Source organism: Chroicocephalus ridibundus, chromosome 1 (assembly GCF_963924245.1).
Source record: "Chroicocephalus ridibundus chromosome 1, bChrRid1.1, whole genome shotgun sequence".
NCBI lineage: Eukaryota > Metazoa > Chordata > Aves > Charadriiformes > Laridae > Chroicocephalus > Chroicocephalus ridibundus.
In genome coordinates this window covers 99,902,570-99,922,179 of record NC_086284.1, presented here as the reverse complement: position 1 = coordinate 99,922,179, position 19,610 = coordinate 99,902,570, and the positions used below count along the sequence as shown (strand labels likewise).

Below are 19,610 nucleotides of genomic sequence, written 5' to 3'. Positions count from 1 at the left end.
AAACAGATATAAACCACTACTAAGGAAAACTATTTGTAAAAAAAAAAATAATATTTATTTGGTGCAATGTTTACATTGTATTTCAGTACCAAAAGAGAAAACAAGACTAGCAGAGTCATTTAATTCAAAAGATTTATCCTTCTTAACAAAAGTGTCTTGATATGGCTTTTTGATCCTCTGTACTATGATTATAAGTTATTTTCAAAATCCTAGTTGAGGTGGCACTCCCATATTAATTACATTTTGCTAAAAACATACATGCAGATACATAGAGGAGAGCTCTAGTGAATTAAAAGCCAAGTTTTATAAATGAGGTAGTTCATCTGGTTACGCAGAAACACAGATTTGTGTTTCCTTGTATAAAACATCCAGCCTCTGTACGTGTGCCCGCAATGGGAGACCTATCGCTTGCAACACAGCCTTACTGAAAAACTTTGCCTTTTGCCTTTTAAAGCAGGGAGAGTTCAAGAGTCAACCTCCATGTGCACAGCCAGGGATGTCGCCATCGGGACAATTAACTCCCTGCTTCCTGCTGCAGCTCCGGAGCATCCTTCTCTGTAGCCGACATCAAGAGCGATGGCAGGTCTTACCCTTTTTGGATTCAGAGCGGCTTAAGGCAGAACAGAACCTTTAACTACTAAGACATTCAGACTGGTCTCACTTCAAACAATCTGACTTGGATGACTGCTGTGTCGAGATCCTGAGGATTGTTAACTACCTGAATATACAGTATTTTTTTTCCTGTGCCTCTACTGTAGTGCGTGAAAACTTCCCTTCATATATACTAAAAAAGATTCATTTCTTTTTAAATTGCCAACCAGCAGCTCAGAGATTCAACCTTCACATTACTTCACATTTAGTTTAAGACACTACTAAACCAGCGGTCTCAGACGAAAATCTTAACTTAAATTCTGATTAAAATTGCCATTATAAGCCTGTACCTGATTATCAAGTGAAAGTTACTCAATTAAAGAGAGACACTTCAACAAGCAGTTGAAAGAACGACTTTCTTCCAGGCACCACAAGAAGAAAGGTGCTCATTGTGATAATCCTTCACTGATTAAGATCAGTCACTGTAGCCAGCACAGAACCGAGTGTGCAATCCTTCATGCTATTTTTAAAAAGAATTTGAAGAGGGAAAAAAAAAAAAAAAATCATTTGCAAATCTAATAAATATCCCAGGCACCCATGGCTTAATTTATTCTTGTTCTCAGAAATCTTGATCAGCAAGAAGGACAGACAGCGTTGTCATCTGTTTGCCTGTTTGAAAAACAAAACAAAAACCAAAAGTTCAAGTTCTGCTGACAGATAGGCTGACAGAATATCTTATCAATTACTTGGATGATTCCCAACAGAATAGCTTCATTATCAGACGAGCCGCATTTATTTATTTTTATTAATAAAATCAAGTTTCAGGAACATCTAAAATTATTGAAAACACCCAAATATATTACCTGCATATTTTTATAAATCCAGTCTGTAAACACAGTCATATTCCCATACACTCCAGGTCTATTGGGACTAGCACAGCCAGTTCCCCAGCTGGTATCTCCAACGAGCCACCACACGGAGTTTTTGTTAGTTACTAGAGGACCCCCACTGTCACCCTGTGCAAAACATAAGCATATTGTTAGTGACCCGGCCACCAGGAAAGACACAAGCCATTTCACTTCAGGAATACATCTCAGTTTTCAAAAAAAAAAAAAAAAAAAGGTAATCACCATTTTAAGGCAGTCACTGAAACAAAATGCGATGGCAATTGCAGTATTAAATGATGACTGCTTGCATTAGGCATGAAAATTGTTTGTTCAAAGCACTAAACGAGATAGGCGTTATTGACTTTCTTGTCCACAAGCATAATGCTAGGGTAGCACCATGATTATGAAGAGCTTTTCACTTTCGAGTACCAGGTAACAAAACATCCTTGAAGCATTAAAAAGGACTGCTGCACCCTCTCTGGGAACTGAGCAAGAACTCAGCGCTGGCAGCCATTCAGAAGATGAAAGAAAAATGCTCCCTTTTAAAGGGATGCACCACAAGAGGAACTAGAAGCCCAACCAAAATGTTACTGAATTTTTTAAATTTTTTTTTTTTGGCGGGGGGCAGGGGGAAAGAGGAATCTGCTTGCAATTAATGGATGATTAAAAAAACCTACTATTATGACCACAAAAACAATCAGATCATTATTAGGTGTTAATTAGGAATAATTACCTGACAGGAATCAAATCCTCCTTCTAGATACCCGGCACAGATCATTGTAGGCAAAATCATGCCACTATAGATATAGACAGAATTACACCTAGAACGTTCTATTAAGGGCACCGAAACATAATTCAAGTTATTTGATGTTTTACCTAAAATTGAAACACGCACACAAAAAAACATACAAAGACAAAATTAGAACAAGCATCATATTACGTTGCAATTACAAATCCCAGCAGCTAGCACTCTTCAAGATGAAATAAACTTACTAGAAACATCAGGATGGACACTTAAGATGTATGGTCCACCACACAGAGACATCTGTGTCATTAGAACTCCCTTCCAAGAGGTCAGTGAGTTACCCTGCATGGCTGTCGGTGTACCGTAAGCCAAGAGAACATGGCACTACCTGCCTGCTCCAGCCCCAGATAAACTGCGTTATCTACAGGGCCATGAAAAGCACGTGAAACCTGCAAGAGGTGAAGAGGACCTTCCCACAGGGAGGTTTCACGGTCCAGCCCAAGCAGACAGCAATTCCCTTAGTCAGGGTCCATCTTCCCCAACACCCTGCTCCCTGCCCAGTACCTTCTCATACTGAAAGAGGAAACCTTCCCTCCCTTTCCCTCTCCCGTCTTACAAGTTTACTTGCATCACGCTCTTTTAGCTCAGGGCGGCGGAAAGGAGAGGCTCCTGCCCTTTCTCATGCCCACAGAGGACTTGACACACAGCTACCCCTGTTACAGGAGGGGGTATATGAGCACTGAAGTGTCCCTGCTAGCAGGGGCAGAGAATTTTTTTCCTGTGTGAGTGTTTTTGGCCCCCAGTACTGATTTGAGGCTCATTTGCAGTCTGCTGAATGCAACACATCCCAATTTGCTTTGAGACAGAATGCCCTGTGTAAATACACAGGAGCTATTTAAAATGGGTGAAAAAAATAGCATATCAACAGATCTGGCCCAAACCGCCCAATCAGCCCATGTAACAGTTATTTGTAGGCTGAAGAGCACTGGTTTACATAGAAGACCAAAATATTCAAGAGCCACTCTTACCTCCTTGGTACTCTGCTCCCCACCCAGATATCCAGCACTGCTGATCAGGCTGGAACATCATTCCTGGATTAGGCAGACAAACTGGCTGTACACTACCTACAAAACAAACACAGTAACATCTGTAATCCCGGATGTCCAGGCACAATTCAAAATGAGCATGTATGAAATACCTCAGCATGACCACCGCTTAAATACACACACACCGTGGGTTGTCTACGTACTTCACCCTCCTTGCACACAAGCAATCCTGTCCAATGCAGCAGCAAGCTTACCAGCTGCCCTTTCCCAGATGGCTACCTAATCTTCACCGCAAAGTGAGGAACAAGCACAGTTAATGGTTGTAGCTCAATTCATCAGGTTAACTAGAACAAATAACACCAGCTCTTCTGATCAGTAGAGGGCAAAGAAGAAGAAAAATTTCCAACAAGTACCTCTCTGCATTCCCTTTGCAAAACCCTGCTGAAAATAATGCAAGCAGGATTCAAAGCCTGTATACAAGAGGCGTGAAACACAAAACCGGCCAACCTCCTCACTCCCAGCAGCAGAAGAGCCCCTCCAGATTACTTATAGTAGCTTTAAGCAGACGCACTGAAACACAAAGGACCTGCACAGATAGCACCTGTACACACAAAGCACATCAAGTTTAAATAATGTTTTGTCTGCCCGCTTTTACCGCTTGCTTACAAACACCCTACATCCACTTTTAGGAAAGGAACTTCTAACATTTGTGTTTGGTTTTTCGGTTTGTTGGGTTTTTTGTTGGTTTTGTTTTGTCCCCCAATTGTTATCTGACATAACTCGGTTTAGGGTTCAGTCAGCTGCTCCACCACTGCATCCGGAGTCTGCACACACAGGAGTGGCACTGCTTAAGCACCATAGAGCATTCTGGAGGAAAAGTACACTATTGAGATGAGCCCAAATTCCCTTACCATGGATTATATTTTAACAAATCCTACTTAGAAAAATCAGAGGGTGTGCCCTTTGTCTCTGCTTCTACCCTGTCTGTGTCTCTAAGGTGTCTCTACCCACATTTTGTGTTCTTCTCGCAAGTATCTACAATGATTGCTTGATGAACTTCAGAAGCTTTAGAAGGTGTGCTCAATGTCATTGGATTTTTGCCTTAGCAGGAGCAGAATACATACCAGAAAAAGGCAGCGACGACTCTAACTTCATAAGGGCAACATCATTGTCTTTAGAGTCTGTATCATATTCCGGATGGGAAATGATCTGTTGCACTCTGTACCCATTTTGTAAAAACATCTCGTCCTGGTTCAGAATCCCAGCATAAACCCTCCAGATGTATGGGTCAGAAAGCCGTCTACAGAAAAAAAGAAAGATGCGAAGATTTGCTTCTCTGGTAATGACTCACAGATTATGACCTTCAAAAAAATTGTCTTCAGAAACGGTAGTCAAACGCATGTGTGACCAAGAACAAAGACGACAGAGGTAAACAAATTGCAAGACATCTAACTTTGGGAAAGCTTGACTTTAATTTCATAAATAAATCAAAAAAAATCTTTGAAATGGGTCAAGTATCGCTGTCTATCCCCTTGGTCACTCAGCACAGCAAATTATAGTCCGAGACTGCAACACTGAAGTCTATTGATTTCCATGGCTGAGGGATCAAGCAGTTATTTCTGAAGTCTCACATGTCAGTGGTATCACTCTTGTGTACTATCCAAAGCATGCAAGGGCGGCAGAAGCCAGAATTAGTAAAAACATGATCTAGTGAAGGAATTTCACTATCTTGAAAATGCCAGGGGGTTTTTTGTTTGGTTTTGCTGGGGTTTTTTTTAAATGTTAAGCATGCTCACTAGATGTAATTTAAGTAGCCTCTTATGCTTCAGCACAGTTTACAAATGCTCAATAAAAAACTTTCCACAAGTGTTAAAACTCCCTCCATGAGAACTGCCAAGGCAGTAGTGCTTGCAAGTTGTTTCCCCTCAAAAAAAAAAGAAAAAATCAAGACTAAAAACCAGTTTTGTGCCAGCTACAGTTTGGTTACTATTACTAAAGCTTTTGCAGAGCTCAAATCAGAAAATAAAGGACGGATAAGATCATCACATAAAAATAAACACTTGCATTCCTTTCTCAAGGTTAAGGACAAAGTCATTTTTCCTTGGCTTAGTCTCAAACTGTGATCCAGCCAACCAACCGTTAAAATGTTTTTGCTCAGTGGGTTTTCCCTCCAACAGAAGCAGCCACCTTTTAAACATATTCTGCCACTGTACACAAGGTACCATTAACACCCCCGACTCTCCTCTAAGCTTCTATCTTCATAGGTTAAAAATGGAAAAGCACCAGCTGTTTTTCTTGTTGATGCCTATGTAAAGTGTTCCTTGGATAGGAACCTTGGATAGGATTTATATCTTGGATAGGTATAAATCTACTTTTAATACTGACTTGGGCTTTACTACGTTGTGGCATGAAAATACGAGGAAATAAATGGTACAAGCATCTTTTAATTTATGATTTCTACAGTTGTGTGATATTTGAGGGTTTGGGATTTTTTTTTTTCCTTTTGTTTTTCCTCAAAGTGCAATTTAACGTCTTCACGATAACATTGTATGCCTGGCATAAGTTTGGTGTTTAGAGTTGGGCGAGTACCTGCGCCCAACACCACCGTGTTAATTTCCACCTTTAACAAGTAAAACAAGATTTTCTCCCTGTAGAAAACAGACAGATGATCTGCAGCCAGCAGAACAAATTTTTGCCTTAATACTTGAAAACCATACTGCTACATAGCCAAAACACTGCACCTAGCACCTGCATTCAAGGTGGTGAGGGGAACAGTATTTAATTCCATTTTAAAGCAGAAAGTCGGAAGGTTTAAGTAAATTTGCGCATTTCAGCCTGAAGCAACAAAAATTGCCATTCGAGAGACAGAGGAGCGAGCACAGATGAGACCCACCCTTCCACGCAGTGTGCGGCCGTCACTATCCACTGGTGGGTGATGATGGAGCCCCCGCAGACGTGGGTGCCCTGCACGTGGAGGCTGACCTGCCACGGCCACTGCCCCAGCACCGCCCCGCTGCCACCCACGATTCTGTTCATCATGTTCACGCTTTTCGTGGACAGGCCGCACTCTAAGGAGTCAAACACAACACAAACGTTAGTTAAAGAGGAAGGTGGTCTGGAAGATGCTTCTGCAGCTCAGACTTTGCTGGCAGAGGGGAACACAGACCAAATCCGACCTCTGCTCTTGCTGGCCCGGACACCAAGATCCCAAGGCTGACTGTCCCTCAAACCAGGACACTCCTGTAGCCTAGACCCTCTTCACATTGCAAACGTCAAGATGAGTATTTGGTAGCTGCTGCCCTCGGTTCACCACAAACCATAAACCAGTGGCTCATTACACCTTTGAGTGTGGTATTCAGGCATCTTTGGTGAGCCCCACAGACGCAGGCCTTGGTGCTGTGCAACAGAACAGACAACAGCCAGGAGCCGTCTCATGGTGGCCATCACCCTCAGGAATGCACTGCCCACCCGACGGCCGCGTGTCGGAGAGCGAACTCGCCATAGATGTCCCACCACAGCTGCCAGGCAAAGGCTACAGAGCGTCACCACAGGCAAGTCATTTAAAGGAACTGGTGGCAGCAAAGACAAAAGCAACTGGGGATCCAACATCCTCCTTGTCTCCTTTCCCACCCTGCTGCTTAAACGGCACCATTTGAAACTTGGGAACCACAGTTAAATCATCTGCCCATCAGAAGACAGCAATTATTCATGCAGATTCAAAAAGATTCACCAACCAGAGCATTTCAAAGCATGAGCAAGCAAAAGTTTGAGGAACACGGTCACTTACGTATGCAGCGCAGAGAAACCACACTTCCTGATGCACAGGAATCACTGCAATAGAAATAAAAAGAAAAAAACAAACAGAACTTCAGGCACACAGTGAAGCAAATGGTGGGTAAAGTCCACCCTCCGGCTGCTGCCTACCCTTTCCAGCTATGTGCCCTGCCTTCCCCTCCTCTTCCTGCTCAGGGTTGCCTCCTTTCTTCACTCTCTCCAACTACCCTACCAGCAGCCACCTGGCCTCCACCACTTCTTGCATTCACCAGAACTGTCATGTGGAAGACCGCGGCCGCCAGTACAAAAGGTTTGTAAGCCTATTGAGGAGCAAGATGAAGAACAGCATAAGAAAAAGTTGAGCTGATTTACGAAGTAATTGTAGAAGAACCTAAGCAAGGGAGCCACAGGAGCTTTGCAGGCACAGCAGTCTACAGGTTTAGAAACTAGACACTTCGAAGGTGTTTAATGAGAATAAAAGTGATACTTTCTACAGTGAAAGATCCATTTTGCATGCTCTCTGTTCACGTGACTGAAAAAAAAAAAAGCTGTACCAGCTGCTGTGAATGTGTTATAGCTGGTAGCTATTGTCACTGTACAGAAACTCCTGCTGATGGTCAAAGAGCCTTAGAAAAGTGTCTTTGACACGGCAGCCTTCTAGACAGCATGGAGGGAGCACAATGGGACATCTTCTCTTTTAAAAGAGGAGGGGAAGGATGGAAAAATGGCAGCTGTGTTTTTAAATAGAAGGGAGAGCAGTTGCTGCAATCAGATTAAAAACAAAGTCTCCTTCCCACCAACAAACCCCCCTGAAACATGTGCTTGCGTTATGCTAGGGGCGTAAACTAGACCTCTTAAAACAGCTAAGAAGACTGCTGATAAAAGGAAAGAAGTTTGCATTAAACAAAGATACCTGCTATACAGCTTTTTGTACAAGTCTACATTCCCAGCACTTGTGTTCACCTTCATGTAGTTTTTAAAGCTGACTTCAGTTACTACTCCTCGACTATAGTAATACGTATCTCTGAAAAACAGAAAAGCCATTATGAAACCCAGAAGTTTCAGTTTTCAAACAGTAACAATCAACTGCACCAAGCTATAGCTCTTGACATGAATAACGCTAAAAATATGATTTTTGTTATTTTTTTTTAAATTAAACGCAGAACGCCGGTGGTGTAGCACAGTGCCAGAGACTCAGATTCTTTAAATATTTGTCAAGTTCTGTTTCCCATCAAACAGAATAAAATAATACTTTTATCTAATTAGCATGCATGGTAGGAATCTTCAGCCTCATGAAACAGGGCAAGATGAAGAGATGCCTTTGACAGTACTTTCACACAGCACAGCAGAGTTCGGGTCCAGTAAGTCATGACAGCCGTTGTGAGACAACGACAGGCAGCAAGCACTGCTGTTCTGCTGGGATTTCTAGCTGAGGACGAGCTCTGTGTGGTTGCTGCTTGGCTGTCTTACTGGAGTTGGAACAACTGGGGTCATTGCTGGTTCAGAGACCTGAATTCCATGCGCCACAACACAGTGTGGGCACACACAGGTTCTGCCTGCCTGGGTGATAAATTCACTCCTTCACTCCACGCACAACTGAAGACAATATTTGCCAACTGCATCAAAGAGAGGCAACATCAAGTATTTCAACCGCAGAAGAACATAGGCTACAGCGTTACATGTGGAGGCCCTGGGCTGTGCTCAGGGCCACAAACGTTTATGGAGATCTTCCACACGAGCCGGCGCTACTTGTGCCCTCAGAAGATGAAGGCTTTCCGTGTAATACTCGTGATGACAGCTTAAGTCAGAGCCGATGTCATTGAGCAATTAGAATGATCTGAAGCAAGCTCTGGAAGATGGTTATAAGTGAACGAACTGGATACAAGTGTCCCCACCAAGTAACTACCGCACGCACACGAGACCCCGTTACTTGTTGGGGCAATGTTTCATTTTGATCCTGTAACAGGTACCGTTGTTAAAATCAAACCCACCTGGGTTCACAAGAAGTTGATTGACAACCGCTTTTTGTTTCAGATACACGTTCTTCAAAACGGCAAGTGAGAAATTTTAACCTTCCTATGTACGTACAAAGGCTGACGAGGGTTAGACTTACACGCTGTAGCCCATATCTTTACATGCAGTCCTCCCATAATCGTCATTCCAGCCATCTTGACAAACAGGATACCAGGATTTGCTGACAGGTGAATAAACTTCCAGGATAAAATTTGGTCCAAAAAGTCTAACTGCCAGAAAAGGAAGAAAGAAAAAAAAAAGAAACAAAGAACACCAGACGTTATGTTACTGCTCTTTCTCTACTTAAAAGTATTATTACCCATAACATTTGCTTGTATGTATGAACTGGTGCTAATTTAATGCTGCCCTCTACTCAGATTCTGAGTAAATATCTAGTAGACAGAAATATCACAATAACTTAATTCTTTTGTGTAAGGCAATTTCAAAGAACTACCATTTTAAAAATGCAAGTGTACAAGATAGCATTCATCTTTTCATTTCAGCTTTTATGCTTAAAATTCTCTTTCACATTCTGCCACTGAGAAAGATTGCAATAGCCAGCCTCTTCTTACCTTTTAGCTACACAACCATGTATCTCTTAATATATCATATATTGTGTATAAATAAAATATAATCTATTTTAATATGTTTTACATTATATCTTAATACACCAAATTTCCTCAGAGAAGCGCTTGTAAGGCAAGAATGTAACAATGAACAATTACCTCTGACATTCCATGCTCCATTATGTATTTATTTGCACAAGAATTTAATATCAAATAGTTCAAGCAAGAGAACAGATTGAACAAGCTTCTCCAAAAGCCCATTATTCAACCAAATGGAGAGGAACAGCTTTAAAGCATATGCCAGTAAATGCTAACCCTGCATGAGGCACGTGCAAAATAAAAGTTCCAAGAGATAGCATAAGAGTACAACCAGAATTTTCCAGAGTGGCAGTAGCACAACACAGGTGTTAGAAACAAGGTGCGACACCTTTGGAATGGACAAATGGATCTTTCCAACTTCCATCTTCAGATCTGCACTAAAAATTCCCTTAGCATCTTTTCAGTTGGAAACACTGATCAGATCAGGCTTACACAAAGGAGTTATGAAGTAGTTGAAGCATTATTGGGAGAATGAGGAATGCAAAATATGTGGAAAAAGACAAGCCTGACTGAAGACCCCCAGATTTATATTATCACCTGAGTTCTACTAAGAAGTCAATGATGACTGTTCATTCCGGAGACAATGTTACACTCAGTTTTGCACAAACCCCCTTCAAATTAAAAGGTAATATTTTTAAAACTGATTCAGAGTTAAGACAGCTCAAATCCCAGCGTCAGTTATTTTGTTTCAACTTTTCAATCGGACTGCAAAAAAATTGAGTACCTAGATGTGGTTTCAAAGTGCTCACACATCCTAAACCTTTTTAGAGATATAACTTAAGCTAAAATGGCCCTAATGTAACTTAGGCAAGCTTTGGACCAGGCGATTTGCTCAAGAACCCTTGCAACTGGGTGAAGGCCCCCCGGCCCCTGCCACTTGACTGCCGGCACTCACCGCACCGTGTTTCGTCCTCCCCGTTGGCGCAGTCGTTCTTTCCATCACACCACTGCGAGGCCGGGATGCACACTCCTGAAGAGCCACACTCTATTAAGGAGCTGACACAACGATTGCCTACTGCAGGAGAGAGAATAACACAGCCCTTAGGCTGAACATCAGCTTAGCCTCAGGCAGCTACTGCCAACACTCATCATAAGGAGTATTCCACTTCGACAGAGCAGAACATCAGAAAGAGCTCTTAAACTCAGAGGTGGGAGGAGACCTAGCCTGACACAACAGCAGATGTATTGCTCTGTCCTTTACATCGCTTGTCAGATTAAGTCACTGATGCAGCTGATTGGATTTTGTCCACTGCCTCCCCTGAAAAAGCAAGCACCATTAAGTTGTCTAAAAGGAGTCAGCTTTACACTGACAAAGCATAACACTTATAAACAGCAAAGGAGGAAGAAAGCAATTATTCCAATTACATCCTTGTGTTTTCACTGCCATTTAAAACAAGATTACATTCACCCTGTATAAATCAAAGTGAGTAAAAAAAGCCCTAAGAACACAAAGTGTCATCCTAATAGTTTTAAATGAACTCCCTTCTCTCTTCCTTTCTTTTCCTGCAGAGCAGAAAGAAGATGCTCCTAAAAACAAAGCAAATTGTTTTTTAGTTTCCTTTGAAAAGTGGCTTTCATTGAAAGAGAAATTAAGATAGCACAAGACAAATTTCACCTAAGCCAAACAGAATTGCTGTAGCCCAGCTTCAGAACTCAGACACCCCAATTGGGGATGACTTCCAAGGCAAACATATCATCTGTGGTATGGCTTACAGTGGTGAGACAGGATGAGCTCACACAGCATCAACATACTTTCAAAGTAAAAGCATCACAGAAACAAACAAACAGATGTGAATTACTCCTGCTCCGAGAGAGATCCCATTTTACCATAGACTCATAAAATGGTTAGAGTTGGAAGGAACCTTAAAGTTCATCTAGTTCCAACCCCCCTGCCATGGGCAGGGACACCTGCCAGTTTACTCAAAAGTCCCATCCAGCCTGCTCTTGAACACTGCCAGGGATGGAGCATCCACAGCTTCTCTGGGCAACCTGTTCCAGTCTCACCACCCTCACAGTAAAGAATTTCTTCCTAATATCTAATCTAAATCTACCCTCTTTTAGTTTAAAACTGTTATCGTTTGTCCCATCACTACACTTCCTGATAAAGAGTCCCTCCCCCTTAGGTACTGGAAGGCCACTATAAGGTCTCCCCGGAGCCTTCTCTTCTCCAGACTGAACAACCCCAACTCTCTCAGTCTGTCCTCCTAGGAGAAGTGCTCCAGCCCTCGGATCATCTTCGTGGCCCTCCACTGGACTCGCTCCAACAGGTCGATGTCCTTCTTATGTTGGGAGCCCCAGAGCTGGACGCAGTACTCCAGGTGGGGTCTCACCAGAGTGGAGTAGAGGGACAGAATCACCTCCTTTGACCTGCTGGCCACACTGCTTTTGATGCAGCCCAGAATATGGTTGGTTTTCTGGGATGCAGGCGCACATTGCCGGATATCTTGACCATTTACACTCTTGTGTTTAAGTTATACAAAATTATTTCAATCTCCTTCCTTACTTAAGTGAAGCCAGAATTTGGAACAAGTTTCATTTAATTGCACAGCAGCGATTTCCTAATGAAGCGCACTCAGAATGAGCTGTCCATGCGTAGTCGCATGCCAGCTATCCCCCAGTGCATAAACCCTTGCAAGAGATCAAACTACCCTTTACTAAAACCTACTGCACTGAACAGTTGTACCGCACCATCTTTTGCCAGACAGATTGGAGCTTTCCAGAAAAGCTACCTGAACAAGCTGCTCCAGAAGAGTCAAAAAGCTGATGACATCACGTCATGTCCAAAACATACTTACTTGATGAAAGGAAAGGAAAATGACAGCAGCACTGTTTATTAAAAAGAATAAAAAGAAAACAACCAAAACTGAGCCATAAGGTAGCAACATTAGTCTAACTCTTTGGAGATAAGGAACAAAGGCTTTGCTGTCCTTAATTCAGCATAAAATGGAAGGTAAGAATGTGCATTTCTAACTTTAAAAGTTTAATACATCTTTTCTATCAGAACACACAAAAAAAGTCTTACCAAAATACCAGACGAAGAAAGCAGCAATTGCACAACAAATGACTATTAAAATGGATAATACAGTGATTATGGTTTTCCTTACACCTGAAATGAAAGCAAGAAGAAAAGGAGAAATTAGCTTCACAAATAAGGTAATTTCCAGCCACCAGCACTATCTGTTTCCTTGACATTAAAATCAGACATTTTTTGCCAGACAGACTTTTCTCCATTCCACCACCCTTCTTGCAAATTGCCCAGGTTCCTGTCCAGTTGCATCAGCATCCCACCCAGCTACTACTTCTTCATCCACTGGGAAGTGGCGCCTTCAAGGAGTTGGAAGGGAAGACGCCTTTTATTTGTTATCTTACTTTGGAATACCTTAAGTCTAAAATTGTAATGAAACCCCGACAAAACTTACTCAATGCACATGTTCTCCCTGATGAACCTGCTACTGGACTACTCGACTGATGGGTTGCAACCGTTGGGACGTAGCTTGGCACTGACGGAGCATTTGTTGAGAAGTACTGTGGATTTGGGTTAGCACCTACTGGCTGCCTGGCAGAATACAAGTTTTCTGGCTGAAAGCCATGATTTTCATAGTATGGCCGTGGACCCTAAATGGTAATATTGAGGGGAAGGAAATGGGAGAAAAATGAAAAACATGCGGCAAGACTGCAATTAGGACAAAATAAGTTTCAGATGCCATATACATTCAGAACCCTACTAATTCATTCTGCCAAGGCAGAAATTCACCATACTAATTCATTCTGCCAAGGCAGAAATTCACCATGACTCCAATTTACACAGAGAGAGAGAGATTTACAGTACATGCCTAATACCTCACACTTTGAATAATAAAAATAACAGAGAGTGAGGCTGGAAGGCATATGAAGAGATCAGTTTCCTGATCTAAAGTAATTCAACCTAAGAAGGATTCTTAAGCCCAGCCGTCCAGCTGGCCTCACAAACCATTGCACTGGAACACCTGACAAGGTAGAAATAAGCAGCACGGACAGTTTTAGGCAGTACTGGCATTGAAAGAAATGCTGACAAGTAACAGCCTTTGTGTGTGCAGTCGTCCAGGCCTAGGACAAATGCTTACTGATCCATTTTGTGCTATGACACCACCAGGTATACCTAAGCTATTTCTGAAATGCACTGGCCTACAACAGGTTGTGGAATATTTATCCTGGAAGAGCTTTAAGAACTAGTTAGAAGCCATTCCAATCTATCCCTTTGAAATAAGCTTTAAAAGAATAAATCTCTCCCAGGACTGTCTGAGCACTTGAAATGCTAGTTAATTCCAGCCTCTTACATCTTTCCCTTCTTGCAGAAAAGAAAGCACAACAAGTACTCCACATTTTAAAAGACTTGCCAACCAGGACATCACTCAATAGGCTGTTACTTGTGAAGAATAAAAACTCACTTAAGAAAAAACCCAAAACATCAGAGAGGAATATTTTTAATATTTTGTTTACTTACTACAGTAGAGGTCATCTTCCCTTTGTCAGCAGTACTGAAACAATTCAAGTGTTTGGAAGTAGAGTGTGAACCTATATTAAAAAAAAAAATATTAAAAACCAACCAAACAAAAAAAAACCCCAAAAAAGAAAAAACAATCACAACCAGAAGCTTTGTTCACCTTTCTTATTGGTTTTTCCTTTGGAAAAATTCCAGTCTGGGGGGGGGGGGTGGGGGAATACGGAAGTACTTCAAAAGAGGGTACAAATTAAGGAGCAGCATGAAATAGGATCTCAATAGCCTCTCAATACAACCTTGAGGATTATACAGTGGCAACTATTCATTAACACGAGCGCCACACAAACCGAGAAGATTAAGTTAGTGCTCACTCTCGCTGACAGAATGAGAGTTAAAGAATATCCTGGCAACAACCCACACGGTGTCAGTACCAAGTTCAGGTCCTCCTGCCTCTCTCAACACTTACTCATGTATCGCTCTGAGGTTTATGACACAGAAACGAGAACATGAACAAAGCATCAGGAAATACAAATTCAACTAACTCATTTGATAACGCCACGGCTAGCAGCCCCACAAGCCACATCTTTTTCACTTTCCCGTGTTGCCAAGAGTTGCTTTCTTGGATTTATGTTGTAGCAAACACACCAAAAATAGGGAGAGAACACAGCAGGGAAACAATATGCCACACCAATCCAAAAGTTTTAGAAATAGAGTAAAAGAGAGGAGCTACATCCAAAGTTTCAAGCATATAGCTGTTTATTTTAAAGTTAAACATTAACATTAAGTAAAACCACAGATTAGCAAAGACACAAGAAACAAAATGCTTGCTGCCGCAGTTCTAAAACAGGTATACACCTCCACAAGCAATCATTTAAATAAATAACTTAATCTATTGATTCCTCTCATAATGTTACTCTACATGAAAAAAAAAAAACAAAACCAAAAACCCTAGGCAGTGCCTCAGTCATGCACTGAGAAGTACTTTTCTCCAGCTTCCAGAGCCGTACCCTGCACACAGGCACATTGGCATGATCCCTGTCAAAAGCCAGGACCATAAAGAGCAGTCACATTAAGATACAGCATAATTCAGCCCAAAGTATAAGGTTATGTTTTAGAACCTGTACCGAGATGTCGCCTCACCCAAAACTAAACTGCAAATGTCTTTGAAGCAGATTTCAACAGCAGCTTGGCACCTCGAGCGTGCCAATACTTCGTGACAGTTTGGGAAGGCTGATTCTGGTATTTGCTAGCAAAAAAAAAAGTAAATAATAATGCACTGTTGAACTCTTATTTGCATAACTGACAGGTGAAAAACAAGCCTTATTCCTACTTACAGTAAGTCCATCAGATTGGTGACTAAGGCTTCAGGACTCCTGCTTTATGTCTCGTCCATTCTTACTCAGCTCTTGACAGCAGACTCAGGAAGCACAGCTCTGCCCAGACTTAGAGGACAAGTAACAACTCACAGGAAGTTTTTGTCGGTTTTGTTCTCTGAAAAGGAGGGGGGAAAAAAGGGGATTAGGAAGTTTAGTGATAGCAGGCAGAAAAATACTAGGTGGTGATTCTGACATAAGCCAACAGGTACTATGACCAAAGGAAAACTCAAATATTTTTGACATTACAATTTGAGAGGCTTTGCAAATTGGCAGATGACAGTCTTCATCATTCTTTTATTTTTGTTTGTTTGTTTGTTTTAAATGAACTAAGGAAAAAATATCTCTGTTGCTTAACTGGCTTTCAACCATCACTCCAAATTTAGTTCTTGTTAATCTATTTCCCATCCAGCTTCTGATTAAAAACAGTTCTCCACTATCACACCACAAAACACAGGAAAGTTATAGGTACATACAAATTTCCATGGTATTACACATACATATTTGCCAGTTTATTAGAAACAGATTAAAGCAAACTCAGTGAGCTCCCATTAGTTTGCAAACATTTAAGGCAAAAATCAATGGGTAGCATCCAATAATGATATAATCTATTTTTCTTAAACATACATCACTGACACTTCAAAATGTTTTACATTTACATACACCAAGGGTACTGCAACAACTTCACAGATAAAGAAGCTGGGTCATGGAGAAACAAACTGACCTGTCAAACGTTCCCCATCCCAACAACTATAGAGCTAGAAGAAACTGGTCCGTCTTATCTCAGTCCAACACTTTGGTCTCTAACTCACCTCACACGTCAGCCAGATTTAAATAGATCCCACATAAAAGTATCATAAACCCACTCCAGTGCAGAAGAGTTTAGTGGGAACGCACAACTATCCTTCCCCCCCACTGCCAGTCATTGTTCCTGATGTCCGCCGAGTTATAACAGCACTTAACTGGGTACATCTGGAGAAACCAACCTCAAGAGCCCTTTAAAGTGAGCTGGTGGAGTTAAAGCGTACAGAGATCCTTAGGCAAGGAAACAGGGATGGAGCTCACCCCCACAGCAGGCTTGAAGGTATAAAGAGACAGGGCCCAGGGAGCCAGAGCCTTGCCGGTCAGCTTGCTAATACCTTCTAGCTTTGGAAAAAGTAGGCCTGAATAACGAAAGGGACCCATCACACGTATGCAGCCAAGACCTTGAATTCCAAAAACTTCGGTTTACTCCAGTATAGATGAAGCAGAACCAGCATTTGGACCTCCAGCAACACAGAAGGTCCAAAATCAAGTGTGCTTTTGTTTCCTAGCTCTGAAAGTAAAAAAATAACACTACTGTTTCTAGCACTGGCATGGTATACTGATGAATACAGTGAAACGTACTGCCTCACAGCTCGCAGCTATTACCTGAAATATCTTAGCTTTTGCCTCCTTACAGCAGTACCAGGTCATGACTCCTTTATACCATTTGTGCCCTTCACTAGCCAGGAGGCAACACCCCAAAAAGACAAGAGAAAGAACAAAAAGGCAAGAAAACCCTAAAGATTTAACCATGGTTGTGTTAATGAAAACAGACTTGCTGGCCTAGTTCTCCATGCAAGAAATAACAATGGCACTTCCTCAGTACACACCATGTTGTAATTGTTAATTAAGAGCAGTACCATGCTTTGGAGACATAGAGTTCCACAAGTACCGTTAGCTATATCAGTTTCCACAAGCTTTTATATAGAGATCACTATATGCTGTTTCCGTGCCTAGACCCCTAAGTCAACCAGATGGAAAAATTACCTTCATATATCCTAATACAACACTGTAAATTCAACTTGGCCAATCAAGCCTGAGTTATATTGGCAACAGTGGACTTCCTGCATTTACGTATTCCTTCAATACATATTTTTTGCCACTTCCTGAAATGGAAACATCATTAGCTGTTTGCTAAGTTCTATGATAGGTATCAACAATTGAAAAAACAACAACGAAAAAAAAAAACAAACTACTTCTTTACAGTTAGACCTACGTAAAAACAAACAGAGCCAAACAAGGAAGAAAGGAGAGGACTGACCAGTTAAAAAACAAGTGTATGAAATCAAGTTCAGCTTCTAAAATGAGGAAGAATAAAAGCATCCAAACACTCTACATGAACACTGACTAACATAGTGTCACATCCAAAAAATTAACAGTTTCCTTTATCCAGATAAAGAAATACAGCACATGCAAATGAGCAAACTGGCAAAACTCATTAAGATAGCAGAGGAGTCATTCCAGTGCAAAGCTCAACTTCAGAAAAGGGTAAGCCAACAAATCACGGCTTTTGTTGATGATGCTAGTAAGGAAGTATGCTTTTATTTTTTTTTTTTTGATTCCCAACCGTTTTATGACCACCTAGGAGTTTCAGCATCATAACCTTAAAAATAATATAACCGTGATACAAAGAGGGGGGAAGGAAAGGGAGGAGTGACAATAAAAAAATAAGAAGGGAGAAAACAAAGAGGTGATTTCAGACCCCTTTACGTGATCTTTTCACACACTGGGTGACTCCTGCCTCTGCTACCTGGACAAGCAAAAAGAAACGTGGCCAAGATTCCTGTTTAACAAGCAGCAATAAAAATTATCGTAACTTGCAAATAAAGCATAGAAAGGTTAAAAAAAAAAAGTTATGTATAAAAAAAGAAAATAACTAAGTAAGAATTTTCATCTCATTTCATTATCAAGATTTCCTTGATACTTCTTCAGGAAGTAGTACTGAATATTTTTATTGCCATGATCAAAAAAGATGAATATAATTTACTCCACAGGGTAAAATTTATCCTCTGGAAGTGGCCAAAGACAAATCGACAAGCAACTGAACGTCTCAAAGTCATCAAAATCAGTTTCTTCCAACGTCCTGACCTTTCACATAACCTTCTCAATAGAGGCAAGCTCTACTCAGCATGCCTACGCAGTAACATTACACATCTTGCAGAGAACTATAGGAGACTGTGTAAATATTTATATAAAAGATTGGCACAAATAGGCTTTCAGCATTCTTAGATCTCCTAAGAAATAGCTTTGAAGCTGTTCTAGATTAGCTCATAAAATATCATTAAACTGTAGAACTACTTATCAACAGGTGTCAAAGAACAGTGCCTCTTGATAAGCACTACCAGCAACTCAAATAAAGTCCACAGCAGTATTCCCAAGGCTAGCAAACCAAGATTAATACAACTTCCACATGCAAAAACAAAACAAAAAAAAGGCATTAAAAAGCCCTGAGCATAGCAGTCTCTTTTAAACAGTTGTATGACACTGTATTCATACTATGAATAACCATCTATTTGTCTTCTCTGAAAACAAATGTTACCATGAAACTCAGCCCATAGAAAGTACATAGAATCATCTAGGCTGGAAGGGACCTTTAAGATCATAAAGTCCAACAATCAAACATCACATGCTTTTCTTAGGAAAGGCGAGGTGGGAAAGGAGGCTGAAAAGCTGTTGTGTAGCTAAGTGGATGATGAGTGGCAGAAGACCCTATCAAAAAAAAAAAAAAAGCCATTTCTGGAATAGAAAAGTCAAAAAGCCCAGAAGAACCAGATTTATCGATGTGGTAGGAGATAGACCTATTGGTCAGGCAACAACTGCAGAGGCAGCCATTGCTCACAGCACCCACCACCCCATGTGTACAGATCACAGCGTTGCTAGAGGATGCAGCAACAGCCAGCCTGGCATTTGGATGCTTTCTTCCCCTACATTACATCCCTGGTTCTGCCTCTGCCTTTCTCCTTCCATGGCAGAAGCAAATATAACCTCATCTTCTGGCAGTAAAATTCAAGTCTCTCTACGGCACTAAAAGTCTCTGGCAAGCTCTTGACAGCAGAAGAGCTCTCAAGAACACTTGTTTACCATATCCGAGTTGCAAATTAACATTGTATGAATATGGTACCAGTAAGTACCCACTCCGCATAAAAATAAAAACTACCAATATTAACAGATCAGACTTATTCAGATATTTGTCCAGATCAGCTGCTTTCAGTCTGTGAACTACAGATCCTGA

The 19,610-nt window shown here is 41.3% G+C and overlaps 1 protein-coding gene across 1 annotated transcript; it reads right to left on the bottom strand.

The window, feature by feature from the left end:
• Positions 1 to 60: 60 nt before the first annotated feature.
• TMPRSS2 (transmembrane serine protease 2) lies at positions 61 to 19,610 on the bottom strand. The gene is made up of 14 exons (XM_063345191.1): positions 15,536 to 19,610; positions 14,205 to 14,275; positions 13,141 to 13,336; positions 12,744 to 12,827; positions 10,617 to 10,736; positions 9,157 to 9,286; positions 7,957 to 8,067; positions 7,057 to 7,100; positions 6,163 to 6,337; positions 4,394 to 4,569; positions 3,252 to 3,347; positions 2,212 to 2,354; positions 1,455 to 1,607; positions 61 to 1,260 (listed from the first exon to the last, which is right to left on the bottom strand). The coding sequence occupies exons 2-14, from the start codon at positions 14,217 to 14,219 to the stop codon at positions 1,249 to 1,251; spliced, it is 1,455 nt and encodes a 484-aa protein (XP_063201261.1). The 5' UTR covers positions 14,220 to 14,275; positions 15,536 to 19,610; the 3' UTR covers positions 61 to 1,248.

Bases quoted from the DNA above. Each gene is read 5' to 3' on its own strand.
- TMPRSS2 (XM_063345191.1), bottom strand. The intron at 9,287-10,616 runs GTGAGTGCCGGC...CTTTTCTGGCAG, and splicing joins GGAGGACGAAACACGGTGCG to TTAGACTTTTTGGACCAAAT. The intron at 4,570-6,162 runs GTGGGTCTCATC...TTTTTTCTGTAG, and splicing joins GCCGCACACTGCGTGGAAGG to ACGGCTTTCTGACCCATACA.